The sequence below is a fragment of the Clarias gariepinus genome, chromosome 2, assembly GCF_024256425.1.
Source record: "Clarias gariepinus isolate MV-2021 ecotype Netherlands chromosome 2, CGAR_prim_01v2, whole genome shotgun sequence".
Classification (NCBI taxonomy): Eukaryota; Metazoa; Chordata; class Actinopteri; order Siluriformes; family Clariidae; genus Clarias; species Clarias gariepinus.
The window spans coordinates 29,462,584-29,481,894 of NC_071101.1; the positions used below are offsets into that span (position 1 = coordinate 29,462,584).

General features: G+C 36.4%; 1 protein-coding gene across 1 annotated transcript; it reads left to right on the forward strand.

Annotated features, from left to right (window-relative positions):
• The first annotated feature begins 1,889 nt into the window (after window positions 1-1,889).
• On the forward strand, window positions 1,890-17,674 carry ppm1h (protein phosphatase, Mg2+/Mn2+ dependent, 1H). Its single transcript, XM_053485078.1, has 10 exons — window positions 1,890-2,400; window positions 4,887-5,070; window positions 6,868-7,227; window positions 7,481-7,593; window positions 9,566-9,650; window positions 11,290-11,408; window positions 12,573-12,636; window positions 13,530-13,637; window positions 15,592-15,743; window positions 16,316-17,674. Exons 1-10 carry the CDS (start codon window positions 2,150-2,152, stop codon window positions 16,470-16,472), a joined length of 1,593 nt encoding a protein of 530 aa, XP_053341053.1. The 5' UTR covers window positions 1,890-2,149; the 3' UTR covers window positions 16,473-17,674.
• Window positions 17,675-19,311: the final 1,637 nt, after the last annotated feature.

Here is a 19,311-nt window from a genome sequence, read left to right on the forward strand (position 1 = left end):
ATAAGCAGCAGTTCTTCAATGGCCTGGAAAGCACGCTTCCTGTATGATCTGAATTATGCATGTGCACTAGGCTCATCAGGACTTAAAAGCACAAATAACTCACCAGTGTGCCCTCAAACACAGTACAGGTATTCAGTATTAATTCTAATCATAATAATAATGATAATAATAATAGTAAAATTAAAAATAATTTTAAATACACTTGATTTAAACATACAGTATTTGCCCCATTCAAATGATTGTTAAAGGATTATTGATCTTTTTGGTGTATTATGGAATATTTTTTTTGCACATTATGCAAATAAATATATTTAAATAAAGTATTTAAACCGTATACTCTAAGAAATATTAATAAAATTCTAAAGAAAAACTTGATGTTAAAAAATATTTATCCCCCTTATTTTAGCAATCTAGAATTAGATTCTAGAACTAGTATTTTGTTTAAATAGTATTTTTTCGCACTACATACAGTAAACAGTACACCTGTGCCAATTTAAAATCCTTGTCTATTTGTGTTTTTACATATTAAATATCTCTGAGTTTGTATAGTCTCACAACAAAATATCTGATCAGGTCAAGAAGTGCCCAAAATCAAGTTGTATAACCCTGAATGGATTACAGAGCAAATGGATTACTGAATGGATTACATTGACTGAAATAGGAGAATCTGTGCAGACCTTAACAATTATCAGTTATTAAAAAATTAGCTCTTACATTAACAAAGCAACTTAAATTTTTCTCATTTATAGAATGGAGCAGCTGAGGGATGAGGGCTGTGCTCAAGGACCCACCATTAGTGGCATGTTGACACTTAAAGTTAAGATGTTTGAAAGAAAAAATGTTTTGGCGTAATCCAAACCTAATACCCAGGTTAAACCATCCCTCTGATCAAACATGGTGGTACAGTAGTCTAGGGCTTTTTTTTAAACAGGAGGAACTGGAAGGTTTGTGGCCATTACAGGTAACATGGATGTCATCAAATATAAGCAAATAGTTGAGGAAAACCTGATCTAGTCAATCATCTAAATTTAGGTACATTTAATTTTATGTACATTTTATTTTATTATTCGTCTTCAACAGAAGTGGAACAGAACTAAGTCAGGAAGCTTAAAGCAGTTGGATGATTGCAGGCAAGTTGGGTAATGTATTTGAAAGTAATGATAATTTTTTCACGGGGGTGGTTGGGGTGGGGGTGCGGCGCTCAATGGGCCAAAAGTCCTGTTCATTTTTCATCTAATTTGGCAGAGCTTGTACACATCGTAGACAAGAAATATCTTTCCTAATGTTTCAAAATATTTTTGTGATTTTATTTTTGTAGGCAAGAGCACAACAAAGAGAGAAATAATCTTTAGAGAATGATGTGAATAGTTTCTGGAGGCATTGCATAAAATGGAACAGAACTGTTGATTAATCAGGACACTCAGAGCACTTGGTCCACTGCGGGCAGGTTGGACAGTGTATTTGAAAATGATGATAACAATAATGTTGTTCTTAGTATTTCAGCCGCTCCTGTCAATCCGCACAACAACTTGACACAGGTTTTACACGGTATGTCCTTTCTGACACAACCCTCCCATTTTTAGCCGGGCTTGGGACTGGTACTGCATACAGTATTGGGTGTGGCACAAACCTGGATCCTCAGATCCCCAAACCAACAACCAACATTATCATCATTGTTATTTTTATTGATAACAAAGACAACAACAATACCACTACTACTACTACTACTACTACTAATAATAATAATAATAATAATCCTTTTTTTTTTAGATTCTACAGAGCTTGTACACATCACAGACAAGAAAAATCTTTTTAATATTTTAAAGTACTTCTTTCCTTTTATTTCTGTAGGCAAGAGCACCAGAGGGAGAGAACCAATCTGTAGAGAGTGAAGTAAACAGTTTCTGGAGGCATTCGAACAGAAGTGGGACAGAAGTGCTGATCAGTCAGGAAGCTCAGAGCACTTGGAGGACTGCGGGCAGGTTGGGCGGATGACGTCATTGAGCAGGAGTTCAGTTCCGCGTTGCCTCCGTGCTGCAGGAGCGGAATGAAGTTGACAGGCAGCCAGTGTTATGTCTTTTAAGCCTTCGCGGCGGGGTTAAACAGCGGCTCTGATTTACGTTCCGTTCGCTGTATCACGTCTGCCATCATGCTAACACGGATGAGATCCGCCGTTTCCAGCCTGATGGGCGGCATCATGGCTCCTGCTGCTGCTGCTGCTGCGAACGTGGAGAACGAGGACAGCGGCGGGGCGAACCTAGCGCCGAGGTTCCCGTACTGCCGAGCCGAATTCCTCGAGCTGAGTGCGGATGAGCTGGAGTGTGGGGCCGATCACATCAACAGACCCGTGCTGACCGTGAAGGAGAGCGGCCGCCTGCCCTGGTCCACGGGCTACGCAGAGTAAGCGCTCCAGGCTGGAAGGCTGCAATTCTCTGCAGTGCACCTGACGCGTCTCATCAGCAGCTTCTCTTCTCATTCTCCATCAGGCTGAGAGATGTGCAGTGTAGTGCAGTGCAGTGTAGTGCAGTGCGGGAGGGGGCTGAAGCAGCACCGTTACCTGACACACTGCTGTAGAAACTAGAGGAGAAGGCTTGTACTGGGAGAATATACCAAACATACTCTATATAGAGCTGAATTATCAGCCTGGAGTCTAAAATGCTGGCAGCGTATGCATCCACAGTCGTGATTTATTTTTTTTTTTAGGTTAAATATACAGTAAGAATAATAATAAGAATAATAGTTATTATTGTAAGGTGTCTAAAAATGGTTGTTGCAGAATATCTGATTCATGGCGCAATATCTCTCTCTCTCTCTCTCTCTCTCTCTCTCACACACACACACACACACACACACACAGAGAAAGAGAGAGAGAGAAAGAGGGAGAACCGTCCTGTATGGCTTTGTATACTTTTTAAAAAATGATTGTCTATCCTCTACTTTTACTGTATTCTTCATCTACATTGTCCAATGCTTTATATCCATCCATACATGTGATATGATGAAGTGATGATCTGAACTAATGTTTACTGCACATGACTACATGGTGTTAGTCTGCATTACTATAAGAGACCGTAGATCAGAGGAACAGGCCAGTGCAGGTATTTTCAACTTGTAGACAGATTTTCTCTTGGCCACACAAAAAAAATTACATAAAATAAAAAATCCCATTTGAGTAAAGCTCTATGCTACAGATACCCTGTTGCTTTAATAGAGCCATTAGTACATGGAATGATCAATATATTGACCGACTTGATGCTAATCGATCTTTAAAAGCTACAAATGTGTACTGTATGCATTGAGAAGTGTTTTGGAGGAGTTGTTAGATTATTATTTTTTTTTTTTTTTTTTTTTTGCAGAGTCAGCACAAATAATAGTAATGCTCGGTTATTATTGCAAGGTGATCGCTTTTATCCTTCTAACCATCCTGATGAGAGTGCCCTCTGGCAGAATGACAATAACTGCAACAGAAGGGCATTAATGATCCTTAAATTGGTTGTTTTGTCAACCTAGCTAAAACCTTTTGAACATTTTCGACACTTTATGTAACGATTATGTTCGTTTACTTAAAAAATTTTTTTTTGACATTTAAATTGTCAATCGTTTATATGCCAGCAGCTGTCTTAGTTACATGCAGTCCGTTCAGAGGACATGTTTAATTTATACTAACTAAAATCCTCCATCATTACTTTATAAATAAACAATTACAAAAACAAATACAAGCAAACAAATAAATAAATAAATAAGCAAAATAAAATACCAGAATTTGTGTAAGGCAATATGTTAATGCCTTATGTCTGGTCCTAAATCCTCTGTCCGGAGCCCAGAAAGCTGTACATCTTTGGTCAGTTATGTAATCTGATCTGCCCTAGCAGTAATAATGAAATCAAGGTGAGTTTGTAAAGTGAAGAGTGCACAGTCAGTAGCTGTTCCTCCCTAAGGCTCCTGCAATATAAGTAACAACAAAAGAGAGATGAATTTCTGTTTCTGAGTAAGTAAGATATAAACATAAGTTGTTTAAAGAATATGAAGAATCATGCAGTAATCTTACAAAAATTTATTTCCTTTTTAAACAGATAATTATTTTTATCAAGCTGTAACGTAATATGTTGGTTAATTACAGTAGATAGGATTCCAACTCTTTTAAAAGCACCTTTTTTTGCGTGTAACATTTAATGTAACAAAAAAATGATATTGCCTTTTAGTTAAATTTGTTAACATAGTCTGCTGCCACTGTCAGGGTAAAGATAAAATTGAAACATGTTGGCTGGAGGTCCAACTATCGTATATTTCAACAGAGAAGCGGTGATCCTGGGTCTAGACAATAAATTCCCCCAAACAAAAAATTTAAGCTGCCATTATATTATCTTGTTTAAAGGTTAACCACACTGCGTGGCCAAAAAAAAGATGCAAGCTCTTAACATTTTGTTAGACAACCTTTAGCTCTGACTACAGCCTGTAATGTGGCAGCCAGTTCATGTGTGCAAATGACCAAGTGAAGCAACCCGACATGATAAATATGCTTTTATAACTATAATAATATAATATCACTCAGATTATCTCCAAGTTTTTGTCAAATTGTGCATTTAAACATGCTCTTACGTTTACTATTAAACAAAGTCCATTATCCAATCAACTTTTCTTCAACAATATTAAACGTTTAGCACTATCCGTTTAATTTAAGTTCCAGTTTTCTTTGCTTGAAGCAGGACAATAATTAAAATTCTTCATGATAAATTGAAAGGAGCAAAGAATTAATTAAATAATGAACTTGCAGGTGATGATTATGTTATTATAAGGACATTTGCAAATGTACATCTCTCTGATTATGAAAAGGATGCAGTTGTTTATTCACTTTGTTACTGTTAGTTATCATTGTGTCTCTTTAGGGTGATTAATGCTGGTAAGAGTGCTCTGAACGAAGACCAGGCCTGCTGTGAGGTGGTGGAGCTGAGGAAAAGGCCGGCTGATCCTGCCAGTCCAAGCTACACTCCCACCACCAGGAGGCGTGCTTCCCTACCGACCAGAGAATCCCTGGAGTCTAGTGAGGACTGTCTTATTCAGGATCTCTCAGTGAGTCCCTGTTTCAGCTCAACTTAGTGGGTATTCATAAGTGAAAGCATGAAGTGATACCTCACACAATGCTTTACTTAGTAAAATAAGGTGAAATAGCACATGGAAGAGGAGCACTTTACATCTGTTCATTTTAATTAACAATTGCAAAAGCCAAAATATTTTATATGCAATAATAATATAGTATTATTATAAAGTAATACTTTTAAATATTCCAAATTTATAGCTCTGTTCACATGGTAAACCAGCATTTTTACAAACCTAATGATGTCAGTAAAGTTTATATTAAAACATTGCCAGCATCAAATAAATTGCACACTTAAAGAAATATTTCATTTTATTTTCATTGTGTGTTTATTCTGCACACACAATGTGGTTGCCAGTTCATTGTAAAAATAATTACCCCAGAAGCACTATTTCACAATTTGTGTTCTGAAATATTTCTGTGCCTTCAGGGAAGAAAAAAACGCCATAGATATGATAACCTGGTCATTAAGTTATTTTAAGTCATCAGACATCATGACTACTGGCTTGTAAAGTGGCTACAATGGATGATGGGTGCATCACTTGCACCTCCCTTCCTACCCTGACGGACATTACGCTCTGGAATAGGGTCAATCTGGACTCATCAGACCACATGACCTTTGTCCATTGACCCAATCGTTCTGATTCCTAAAAAAAATTTTATGAGTCTCACTAACAAGTGATTTTTTTTCTTGGTGGTGTGGTTGAATTTCTTAAAGGGAAATTTTTTTATGGCCAGATAGTGCATATACACCGATTAGCATTTCTAAAGTATTGAACCAGATGGCCTGGCCTTCGGTCCCTGTGATAAAGGGTGAGCCTTGGGTGCCCATAATCCTTCAGCTAGTTCACTAGTATATAATTATAATCAATGTTAATGTTTATGTGGCAATGTTATGGCTGGTGTATATTCAGATTGTTTAAATTCAGTGTAGAGGTCTGTGTATTTACTGTATGTGAAATATAATATGGTGACATTGTATTTTAGGACATAAATTCCTTCCACACCTTTTGTGAGGGGAGACGTCTAAGCCACCTAATGGGCAAACAATTCACTTCTCTGCATAGTAACATCTGCACAAAGATAAATATACAGAGATAAACCTGCAAATATTTAAAGCATTTAAACAAAATTTCATATGATTAATTAACTACTGCTGTGAAGTGAGACATCACAAATTTTTCGGTGCCTCGAAAATAGTTGGATAATCCATTATTGGTTGTTGGTCATAAGAGCTGAAGAACATTTATGTTCCATAAAACCCAAAACAAGTTGAAAAATACTCAATTAAGTGGGAGTAACCAGTATGCATGCTGTAAACATATTTTTGTGACTTTACTTCATATTTTCTCCAATGTATAGTGTATATATCTGCGCTGATTATCTGATAATAATTGGGCTCTCCATTTATTATTTAGAAGGTAATTATATTCCTAGTTGTTTGTAAGATCGTTGTAGCAAACTTCTGCATGCACCTTTGTGAGGGTGCCAGATTATCCTTATTCACCCAACTGCAATATAGGATGTAAAGTTTTCACAATATAATACAAAATAACCAAATTACCCCTTACCTTTTTATGAGTGTTGTTAATAGTACTACTATTTATATATAATATATATATATATATATATATATATATATATATATATATATATATATATATATATATATATATATATATAATATTTCCTAATATAGACATATTAGGAAATATAGATCACTGAATGCATCAGTAAACTTCATATGTGTGTTTTTTTTACTTAACATTAAGCAAGAAGAGGAAGATCTGTATTTTCACTACTGGGGACTCTTTGATGGCCATGCTGGTTCAGGCGCTGCTGTCTTTGCGTCCAAACTTCTGCACCTGCACATTGAGGAGCAGCTGCAGAGTGTGCTGGAAATCCTGCAGAAGCCTTCAATGCAGCCCCCCACATGTCTCGGTGAGGAGACCAGCTTGCATGTTCGGCCGAGTGGCTCATCACAGAGAGCACTGTCAAGAGCCGCATCGCTGAGGGGTGCTGCAGGAGCACCAGGATCGCCCAACACGCCAACTCCACGCTTCTTCATGGAGAAGAAAGTGAAGCAGGAGAGCTTGGTGGTCGGTGCAATTGAAAATGCTTTCAAAGAGGTGGTAAGTTTTAAAGATTTGTAATTTCTTTTTCACTTTGCATTTTAGAGCCATCTAAATATTTAGAACATTAAATTAATTCATATAGAAACTAACTTCTCCCTTTAAAGTAGTAAAAGCGTTGGCTACATGGGTATGGCCACTAGATGGCAGACATAGTTTGAATTATTTGTCTCTTATACATTGGCTTATTATAAGGAGTTTTGCTTATAAACATATGAACTAATATTTTTATTATGGGATTGTGCATCTGCAGGACAAGCATATTGGACGAGAGAGGGGTGTGTACGATATTTCTGGAGGATGTACAGCTTTAGTGGCCATGCACTTGTTGGGGAAGCTTTATGTGGCCAATGCAGGAGACAGCAGGTAAAGCTCTTCATATGTGATTTATCATGTCGAGTCGGTATTAAGTTACACAGGTTAGCTTTGCGCCAATAGTATGCAGTAGATTGATGTATTTAATCTTTTTGGTCCTTCAACAGAATTGAGGACATTTTAATCCTAAGCATTGTTTTAAAGCACTTTGATGAACACTATCCAAGATGGTTACTCATGGAAATACATGCATTTTCACTATTAAACTGTTAAATTTAGGGGTAGAAGGAAAATCTTGGTGTCATGAGGCTGAGGTTTTCTTTTTTCTTAATACACCACAGAATCCTCATTTAAATATTCTAAAAGTTTATGATTTTCTTTCTGAGGCACTTAGAATAGACACACACTGTCTATATCTCAGCAATTGGACGTAATACAGTAATTAATGTTATCAACATAAAAAAAAAACATAAGCAACATAATTACCTAAATATCCATCCTGTGATTATGGCAAAGATGTTTCAAAAGGGTCAAATTATTATCCTGGATCAAAGAATTAAAACAAGTACGAAGGTTGCTGAAACCACTAAAACTGTGAAACGCATTGGTATAATAGTGGTCAATCGTCATATTCAAGAAAGAAATGTGGTTGGAAAAGCGTTTTGAATGATCATGATCGGAAATCACTTAAATGTTTGGTGAAATCAAATGGTTAAAAAAACGGTACTCAGGTCTATGTTTAATAGTGTAAATAAAAGCATTTCCACCTTAAGCAAAACACTTATCACTGAGCTATTCAGAAAAAATGCTTACATTTGCTAGGGAGCATACAAAACGGACTATGAAGGATTGGAAGAAGGTTTTGTGGTCTGATGAGACAGATTTACCCTGTTCCACAGTGATGGGTGCATCAGTGTAAGAAGAGAGAGGGATGAAGTGATGCACCCATCATGCCTAGTGCCCACTGTACAAGTCTGTGTGATAGTGTTATGATCTGGTTCATCAACGTTAATTGGCCAAGAAATAGGTCAGCTAAATATGTGAGTACACTAAACGACTAAATATTACCGTCAATGGATGGCATGGACATATTCCAAGATGACAATGCCAGGATTCATCGGGTTCACGGAGCATGAGACATGATTTTCACACATAGATTGGCCACCACAGAGTCCAGACATTAACTGCATTGAGAATCTTTAGGATATGCTGCATTAGACTTTTTACAGTGGTCTGACTGTATCCCATCATCAATACAAGTTCATGGTGAGACATTAATGAGACTGGACAGAAATAAATGTTATGAAATTGAAATAAGCTTATCTAAACAATGCCATGGTGAATACATGCCATAATCAAAGCACTAAACAGTCCAAAGAAATTGTGTGCGATTATTATTATTATTATTATTATTATTATTTTGGCCAGGCAGTGTATTTTGTGTCGTGTACTCTTATTATTTAAAATATTTTTTGTTTCCAACAGCTTTCCTTTACATAATGGCAAGGAGTTTTTTTTAGAAATGTAACTGGATTTAGTTCTAGTTCATTCTTAAGTCAGTAATAAGACATGGAGTCAAATGATAATAAAATACTTTGTAGCAACGGCTGACAGGTTCAGTAACGATGTCACACACTAGAACACATAACTAAGGTTGGATCCCGAAACAGTTATTCCTGTACACATTCTTATAATGTTTAGGTACATCTTGAACCACATGAGCTTGATTTATCTTAATTTACCATGAGATATAACAGGCAGTTGTGCAGTTTGGAAGGTCAATCACAGAGAGAGTACAGGAAAATAAAAACCCAAGATAAACTAAAGTAACAGCAATTCACAGTGTGAGCTGAGTTGATCTACTGTCACAGTACTTAAACCCAAATATATATGCATAAAAGGAATATCGAGATGTAAAAAAAAAAAAAACTTTTCATTCCCACCAAGCCAAGTTTTTGTTACCTTTTACAACAGTCTTTCCGAGTGTCTCCCAGGCAAGGTTGTGTTTTCTTTTTCTTGGCAGGGCCATAATTCTGCGTACTGGTGAAATCTTACCAATGTCAAGTGCCTTCACTCCAGAGACAGAGAGACAGAGACTTCAGTGTTTGGTAAGACTGAAAAGCAACATTAACGTTTCATATCATATACAGTATATCACCAGCTACAGTACAATATATAATATAGGACACTTTTTGAGGAACTTGGTGTCACTTCTTTGTTATTGAACCATATTACTGGAATTGCTTAATGGTGTTGATAGTGCTGTAAGTACTGTATGCCCTTTCCTTGAAATTTAAATGACTATGTTTTAGAAAAACAAAGATCAAACCTTTGAAAGGATTTTTTCCCCTTTATTAAGACTAGCAATTCAGCAACAGTATTCTGTACTACAGCATAGTGTTGCGAAGGCATGGGAATCACCAGTCACCTCCCGATACAATATTATCACGATTTTTAGGTGCAGATTCGATTGTATATTTAATATTACATTTTCACCTGATTTTGTTACAATTTTAAACCTTTAAAAAACTTTCATGATTAATTAAATGTCATTTCAACTCCTCATAACATTAGTTTTCTTACTGAAAAAAGCACAGCATTTAACAGCATTTAACCAATACGAAATAACTTCAAATAGAAGAGGGACAGCACGTACCTCTGTCTTCCGCTATAAGTATTATTTATTAATAATAAATAATATCAAATAATTCACTTTTATCACACGGGATGAAAATGTATAAACAATTTATCTTTAGGATGCTAAAGAAACGGAGATGTTTTACTTCCTCTAATGCCTCCAAAGTCTTAAAACTCAACAGTGTGTGTATGGGTGTGTGGGGCTTTAAATGTGGGCACGCTAAGGCTTCTAATGCACGTCATTTTTGTCTAATTAGCACGTGCAGTGTTTTGAGACTGGTGTAAGTGTGTGTAATGAGTGGGTTTGAGACTTGTATCTGAGGCTGGCTAATTTGCCGATCACTAGTCACGGATAATCAAACTTAAAACCAGCCAATTCTGGTCACTGGCCGATGTTGGAGTTAAAAGAATCGCAATTCCCCGTACTGTGACAGCACTGGCCTTTTTTAAATTAATAGATTTTTTAATCATTGATGTTTTTGTCCACCGGACGTCTTGCACTGAAGCACCATCGTGCCTTATACAAACATTTGTAGTTCAACAACAACAAGAACTACAAATCATGACCATAATTATCCGTAATTAAATCTCTAGCAGCTGTTACAATCAATCTATACTGTTTTAATGATGACCTGTTGTTCCTTATCACATCCATCAACAGATGCGATAATTAATATGAAAAAAAGAAAAATATCTGTGCAACCAGATCATTGCTTTGCCACTAATAGATTATATTAAAATGGTTTAAAAAGCAACCCGGATAATCAAACAATCTAATAAGCTTGCCATGTGTTTGATTTTGCACACAGCTAGATATACTTTCATTATCTGATTCCAATGCTGGTCACATGCTGTGGGAATTTCACTTACCAAACTGTACAATAAAGTGGAAATGTTGCTGCATCTGCTCTCACAGTCAGTTTCCAGCTCTCAGCTCAGTGAAAATGTCGGATAATATACTCTCAATATTCATCTATTATCTTATGTCTTTGTTCTATACTTTTTTTAAACAGATCCTGGAACTACTGTAGTTGTACATACTGTAGATTGATCCACATTTGTCAAGTACAATCCATGACCTTTAAAGTTTCTCGATTTCTTTTCACTCAGGCTTATATGCAGCCTCACTTGTTGGGTAATGAGTTCACACACTTAGAGTTCCCACGAACAGTTTGCAAGAAGGAGGTGGGAAAAAGAATGCTGTACAGAGACTATACCATGAAAGGCTGGTATGTGGACTTTTTTTTTCACTTACACATAATTGCATATGGGTGAATGTTTTCAATGTGTTCATTGTTATAACAAGTGTTATGTCCAAGCCAAAAATGCACAGCTGGATCCAGCTCTATCTATCTATCTATCTATCTATCTATCTATCTATCTATCTATCTATCTATCTATCTATCTATCTATCTGTCTGTCTGTCTGTCTGTCTGTCTGTCTACTGTAGTTCAAACTTCTAACAGCAATAAAGACATTTACACTGGATCAGCTCTCTAGACTGTACAAGCTGACTGTAGCTGTGTTTAAAATTATGATTTCCAGCAAGCGACTATAGTTAACAACAAAGATTTTGGTCACATAAATCATGTTTACTGGTATTTGGCAACTGCATGTATAACCTGGTTTCTTTTAAACCGTAGTTATAAAAATGTCTACCTCGCACTTTCTTCCACTTCAATATCTGAAACTTATCACCTTTAGATTCAGCTCCGCCCACTTGGCACAATCACACCATGCCTTGAAAAGCTTGTTTCCTGCTCGAAAAAAAATGAAGATATGGCTTTGTAAGATATCCGTCAGTTAATTGAAACTAAATGTATTATAAATAATACAGTACTTACTAAAGTGGAAATGTTTTTAAACAACTTGTTCTCCAAGAGAATGTCTTTACTCAGAAGAAAAATCATTCCTATCCATAATTAGAATTATTACAGTGGAATTTCTCAAAATGTCGAGCACTGTTGGATTTAAAAAAAAATTTATACTGAAATTGCATATAGTGTGATAGATTGAATGATAAGTGCACCCAGGCCACAAGATGATGTTTAATGTTTTTGTATTTTATTAAACCGACTATGTTTAATCCTCAAACTGATTTATTTTTAACTATTCACAGTTAATAGTCATTTAATGTCTTTTCAGCCTGATGCGCCATATTCTTGTGGCCAGAGGGGTAAGGAATTACATGCCCCATGTGGGGTTGGAATGCAGTGCAGAATGCATACTGTATGAGGAGACGAGAGAAAGCCAAATGAATATACTGGTTGCTTTGCCTTTGCCAATGGATACAGTTCTACAAATGCAACTATAATAGATAATAGATTTTTGGGGTGACTATGCTGTGCACCAGCTACAAAGTGCTCTCATTAAAGTGCTGTTTTTGTGTACAGGGCATATAAAACGGTGCAGGAGGATGACCTAAAGTTTCCATTGGTTTTTGGAGAGGGGAAGAAGGTATGAAGCCTATTGATGTATAGGGCCCTATTGGGCTAGACTTGGCTGTATAAATAGACCTATAGCTAATGTAAGGCTGCAGAGAAAGTAGATGATAATGCTAGATATAAGGCAAAGAGCACAAATTACAAATATACAATGTAAACGTTTATGAACTTTATAGCATCCAGTGTAAAATGTTTTAAAAAATGAAATATTTTTAGTTATTTTTTAGTCATCTTTTCTATGACAAATATAAATAAGCGTCACTCAGAACCAAGTGAAACACGATATTATTTTTTGAATATACCCAATGCAAAAGCCTCCATTTCCTAAATGTTAATGATGCAGAATGTTACTATATACTGTACTAGTGTAAGTACCCACTGTTGACGCGAAAAGAGTTTTTTAGAAATAGTTAAAAAGTTAAAGCTAAAAATAAGCTGACCAGCTTTAATGTAATCAATGTTAAAACAGTGTTATTATTTCAGGTTGAAGTTTATTTACTGCCTCTGTATATTAATACAGGGAAATAATATTGTGTAAGATTAAGTATCATACACATTGCTTACATTAAGTTGTATGACTTTTGTCATCAGCCAAATACATTTCCTGTCTGGAAATCAAAAACCTAGATGGGATAAAGATTAAGTTTTGTCTTAAAATGGCACAGTAATCATAAAGCTGGTAAGAAAGTTATTACATAGTGTATAATTATTAGGGTATATACACAAGTGTTTTATTAGTCATGAGTGTAATAATGTAATGTAAATCCTGAAAATGTGTGTTCGACTAGGGCTTCTGAGGTAGTACTAATTTAATTGTATGTGTATTTTATTGTGTTGATAAGTGATCTCAATGAAAGACCAGTAAAATTTTGAGTTGTGAATTTTAAGTGTTTTCTGATGTCACAGGCCCGGTTGATGGCCACTATTGGTGTTACCAGAGGATTTGGTGATCATGATCTAAAGGTTCATGGCACAGACATCTCCATTAAACCTTTCCTGCTCTGCAATCCAGAGGTATTTTTAATATATATATATATATATATATATATATATACTACATACTTTACCTAGGTGTATATCCGAAATGTATAAAGTCTGTGAAAGGATTAAAAAATAATGTATCTAATTTAAGCACATATTTGATGTGCCTTTTTTTTCTGTTGTACAGTTTTACCTCTTGATCGTTTGTTGCTAACAATGAGATTTTATTTTTAAATGCAAATGACTTGGCAGCCCTTTGAAATGCATTTAATTTTAAGCAGATGTGAACTTAAATGACAACTGAAGCTTGTCTTCTCTCAGGGCACCGTCGTTCCTGACAGCATGGTGCACTCTCTGTTCTCAACTTGCACTGTCTATCAGAACAGCTTTTGATCTTTAAATTGCAAATGGGTAGAGTTCATTCACAGTTCAGCTACACAAACACATGCAAGACTCAAATTCTCTTTTTGATCTTGGGGGGAAAAAAAGTTGGCTTACTGTCAGCCTGAACTAGAATTCAAAAATACTCATTCCGCTGCCAGTTCATCCTGCATTGGGCTCCTGCTGTGGAATTTTAAGACTTCCTTAAGTGTAGCTAGTAAAGATACATTTTAATATTAATAACGATTTTGTGTTTAAAAATGTAATTAACGATTTTGTGTTTAAAATCGTGCTTGCTGTAAGCCTGTGACCCTATAATCCCTATAAACCAGAATAATCCGGAAACTGATTGAGTGAATGAATGTTTGCATTCGGTCAAAGTGAAAGTGCATAAGAAGTGGAATATGTAAACCTTTCTGTATTTGAGATTTATACACTGCCTGGCCAATAAAGGAAAAAAAAAAAAACACCTGGATTTAACTAAGCATATAAGTAAGAGTCTTCCATTGGATAATATGTTTCAGCTGGCAACAAGTTATTTAACCCGAACTGTGATGCAGTAAGTAGCTTCTCATTTCTTAAACAACCACGTCAGAAGACTCTTTTTAGTAGGATCAAATTATTGTCCTGCATCAAGAAATAAAATAAAAACTATGAAGATACAAAAATTGTGTTAAGAACTCTTGACCGCATTATTAAAACCTGGAAGGATAGCAGTGAACCATCATTGTTTAGGGAGAAAAACATCCAGAATGAGTGTGATTAAACGCTTAGTGAAATCAAATCGTTAAAAAAAAACAGCTATGTTGCATTTCCACATGCACAATGCAAAGAGAACTTAATTTGGATTGGGCCTAAACAGATGTGTAGCCTTAAGAAAACAACTTATCAGTGAGGCTAATTGGAAAAAAGCTTCAATTTGCTATGGAGCATAAAGAATGGAATGTGGTGCGCTGGAAAAAGGTCATGTGGGCTGATGAGTCTGGATTTACCCTGTTCCAGACTGATGAGTGCATCAGAGTAAGAAGAGGCAGATGAGTGATGCAGCCATCGTGACTGGTGCCTACTGTTCAAGCCTGTGGGGGAAGTCTTATGATCTGTGGTTGCTTCTGTTGGTCAGGTCTAGGTTCAAAAATATTACGTGCCCAAAAATGAGGTCAGCTGATGACTTGTATATATTGAATGTCCATGCCTTTCCATCAATATATTTTTTTCTTCCCTGATGGCACCGACATATTCCGAGATGAAAATGCCAGGATTCATCGGGTTCAAATTATGAAAGAGTGGTTTGGGGCACTTATCCAGACTTAAACTCCATTGAGAATGTTTGGAGGTACTAGAGAAGACTTCATGCAGCGCTTTAATTCTCCCATCATCAATACAAGTTCTTTGAAAGAAATTAGTACGACGCTGGACTGAAATAAATGTGGCATTTCACAAGCGTATCGAAACGATTCTACGGCTGTGATCAAAGCAAAGGGCAGTCCAACGAAATATTAGTGCGTTTTTTTTTTTGAGCTGGGCAGTGTATTTAAAAATTAGTTACAGGTCATATCATTTTTCTTTTGAATAAAACTGTGATGCAAATGTACTGTGTTGTTTCCAGGTGAGAGTGTACAACTTGGAGCAGTTTGAGCATGGGCCTGATGATGTGATGGTTTTGGCTACAGATGGCTTATGGGATGTTCTGTCCAACAAGGAAGTGGCTGAGGCAGTTACTAGTTTCCTTGGAAACAGTGACCCTGACAACCATCATAGGCAAGTTCTCCAGTATGGCAAAGTGTTCTTGAGCAAATGGCAAGAGCAAATAAAGAGTCAGCCGTTTGTGTCTTTAAATAACCAGTAGGTAGCTGGGTTTAGTTATATTCTTAAAAAAAAAAAAAAAAAGATTAATTATCATAGTTGGCTGCCATATATCTTGCATCTTGTATTTCATTTAGGAACTACCTTAGCCACTAACACTTACAGTTCTGCTACTGTATATTCTGTGTGTTCTTGCTTTTTAAATTATAGCTATGTGTTATAACAGGCACATTAAAAAAAGAGTGGTGTGTATAAAGCACAAGACGTGAGCACTTCTCGTATATGATGCAAATGTATCATCAAGGACATTCTGTTCCTGCCAGTTCATTGTACAAGTGCATGAAGGGTTGGACCAGCCAATACTCAACATACTATATAGAGTGGTTTATAGTCATGTTTTGGACATTTTTTGTGACTGGCATTGTGCCATTTTAGTAAAGGGAATGAGACTTTGTCTTGGTAAAGAATTTAAATTTTTTTTAACATAAGCAGCACATAGATTTTTCTCAATTTCTCTGGTTGATTAGGTATACAATGGCAGCCCAGGAGCTGGTGACGACAGCTAAAGGGATCCGTACTGAACAAGGCTGGCGGACAACGAATGGCAGACTGGGTTCTGTCGATGATATATCAGTTTACATCATTCCTCTAATGTTCGGAAACACACAGCCACAATCAAGGTAACCCACAGAGAGAGGCAGATCAAGGAACATCGAATGAGGAGATTTAAACCACTTAGAGGCTTTCACTGGCTAAATTTTGACTTATGACTGAAAGACTGGGGTATACATTTGATTAAACATAATTTTGAAACAAAGCAGACATCAATTGTTCACGTTCTACAGAATCTACTGGTACCTTGAAGGTTTTTGATATTGTTTAAGTCTTCCTCTTGCCTTATGTTTATGTATTACCACCAGTATTTTTTTTTCCCCTCTTGTCCATTCTGTGAATGGAAATGAAAGTGAATCCTTGGAATGGATAATTTGGTTTTATTGTGTATATGTCAACCTACATATTTAGAATTGTTAACTGCCTTTTTATGGTGCTCTTTCACAAACAGTCTGAGGGTCGATTTCTCAGTATATTTAACAGTAGCACAAAGCTGAATACAACTTTTGTATTACAATATGGGGAGCATGAATGACCCCTACAGCTAAAACTAAGCATAATTTTGTAAATGGTATAAGACAACAATATGTTAAGGGACTGAATTTTTAGTCTTTCGCATACTTTCTAAAAAAAAAAAAAAAAAAGCTAAACTAAAAAAAAAAAAAAAAAAATTGAAGCCACTAAACAAGTCTTCAATAAAATATTTATTTCCATCATATATAACTTTAAACTGGTACTCGACACTGGCATGTTAAAAAGTATGATTAGGTCTCTGGACTGTTTGCTAAAATGTATATCAATGATTTTTTGTTTGTTTTTACTTTAGAGCCCCAAAGGAAATATTAACCCTTGAAGGGGATTCTTAAATAACGCATCTAACAGAAACACTAAACACCAAGTAAAAACCACTGCAATAACACTATGCACTATTTAGAGTACATTGCGAAGTCTACCTTTAAGTTTGTACTTTATAGTGTTGGGGGGAAGGAAAAAAAAGCTTCTTGTATGACTTATTGTATGATGCCCTGAACAAACCATGGTATTATTGGCCTTTGATTTTTTTTTATTTAACAATAAAATACATTTAAAATCTGCAATACACTGCTACAATTACTGTTTTCATCCCTTCCCCAGTACTTAGTAGCGCACAAGAGAGATTGCATTGCTGTTTTAGTGTTGTGCTATGTGATTTGCTAGGCACCACCAGCACCCTCCCAAAGGAGACAGGCCATCTGGCCAGCCTAACCCTGGTGCAGTTGGAACAAGGCTGGGAAGACCTGATAGTATGTTTTTTTTTTTTTTTACTGTGGACTTGGCTTTATCATCTCTCTCTCTCTCTCCATTTCTCTCTCTCTCTCACACACACACACACACAATGATCACACTGATCACTACGTGTGGGAGGGACAGATCCTCAAGGTCACCCACATGCCCACTGGTGTGATGCACTAAGGAGGGGCTTTTAGGGATCCTTCTGTGGAAAATAAGCACCTCATGTATAAGGTCCCACATTGCAAATATTTGCAATAATACAACTTAAAATGCTTTAATCTCAGATTAACTAATTGATTTACATCCTAGATCAGTTTTATTAGAGGACAAGATTTTAAGTCAGAACTGATTAAACAGTAAAATAGCATGAGAAAAGCCCTTTAGTAGTATTGATGTGATTGGGGTATTTAAGGTGAGCTGATTTCGACCAGGAACCAAAAACTGGATTCAAGGTTCCATAGTATAAACTATAGATAGATAGATAGATAGAATCAATGTTTAAAAAGGCAGCTTGCTTAGACTGAACAGGAATAATAAACAGGACATTATAGCACTCAAGATGTTCATTTTTAATGTACCAAAAATGCATTATGAAGAAATAAATCCATTTAGCTTATTGTGGGGAGTCAGAATCATAACACACATATAATGTTATACATAATATACAATTTTAATGAAAATAATAAAAACAATACACGTGGAAGTATATTAGTAATAAAAAAAAACACGAAATATCTTCAATACCTTAATCCTAATGTTTTTTTTTTTTTTAAACATTAGCAAACAACACGAGCATTACTCAGTAAACATGTCCTCTTCAGAGAGAAGCGGGTTAACAGAGCAAGTATCCATCTGTAACAGAAATGACAAAGTGTACATGTGGAGTCTGCTGCTGCAATATGTGTGTAGAGAGAATGAGTTCCTCATAACCGCTCCGTGACGCCACTCTCTAACGGTCCAGCGTTTGAAGTTGATGACCAGCACTAGCAAGGCAGTAGCTTGCGCAGTCACCTCCATAAGCGGGCAATCTCACATCCCATCCAACAGCACAAACTACTACCTCAGCTAGGACATGGCGCTCTGCGGGTCTTCACTGGAGCTCAGCCGAATGGAGTGCGGGCTGCTGAAACATCCCTGACGGAGAGAAAGAGGGAGAGACAGAGAGAGAGAGAGAGAGAGAGCACACACCTACCTCCTCCGCAGACATGCCGGAGAGTTGTAGATCTGCGTAAGCAGTTGTAGAGCGGACTACGCTCTTTCAGACATGCCATTGGTTAGACGTGCAGCCAATGAGATGAAAGAGAGCCCCGCCCACTACATGTCGTCATTACAGGAGTACAGAGACTAATTCAAGCACACAGGGCACAAAATCAGCTGATAAAGCCATTCTGTTTAAAGGTAAATCTAAGATTTGAACCACATCCCAACACTGTATCTTTCTTACACACACACACACACCAAACTAATAAAATGTGCTACCTTTATTATACTCATTCTACTCTCTAGTTATTCTTTATTTAGTTAGTTATGCTAGTTATTCTCTACCATTAGTTTAGATCATTGCTTTAAATCACATTCAATATCTGGGGATCAATTGTTAAACATATCACAGATTACTATATACACATATACAGTGTGT

Coding starts and splice junctions, on each gene's coding strand:
- ppm1h (XM_053485078.1), top strand. CDS start 2,150: ATGCTAACACGGATGAGATCCGCCGTTTCCAGCCTGATGGGCGGCATC. Junction 13,638..15,591: donor TCCTGCTCTGCAATCCAGAG/GTATTTTTAATA, acceptor TGTTGTTTCCAG/GTGAGAGTGTACAACTTGGA. Junction 15,744..16,315: donor GACCCTGACAACCATCATAG/GCAAGTTCTCCA, acceptor CTGGTTGATTAG/GTATACAATGGCAGCCCAGG.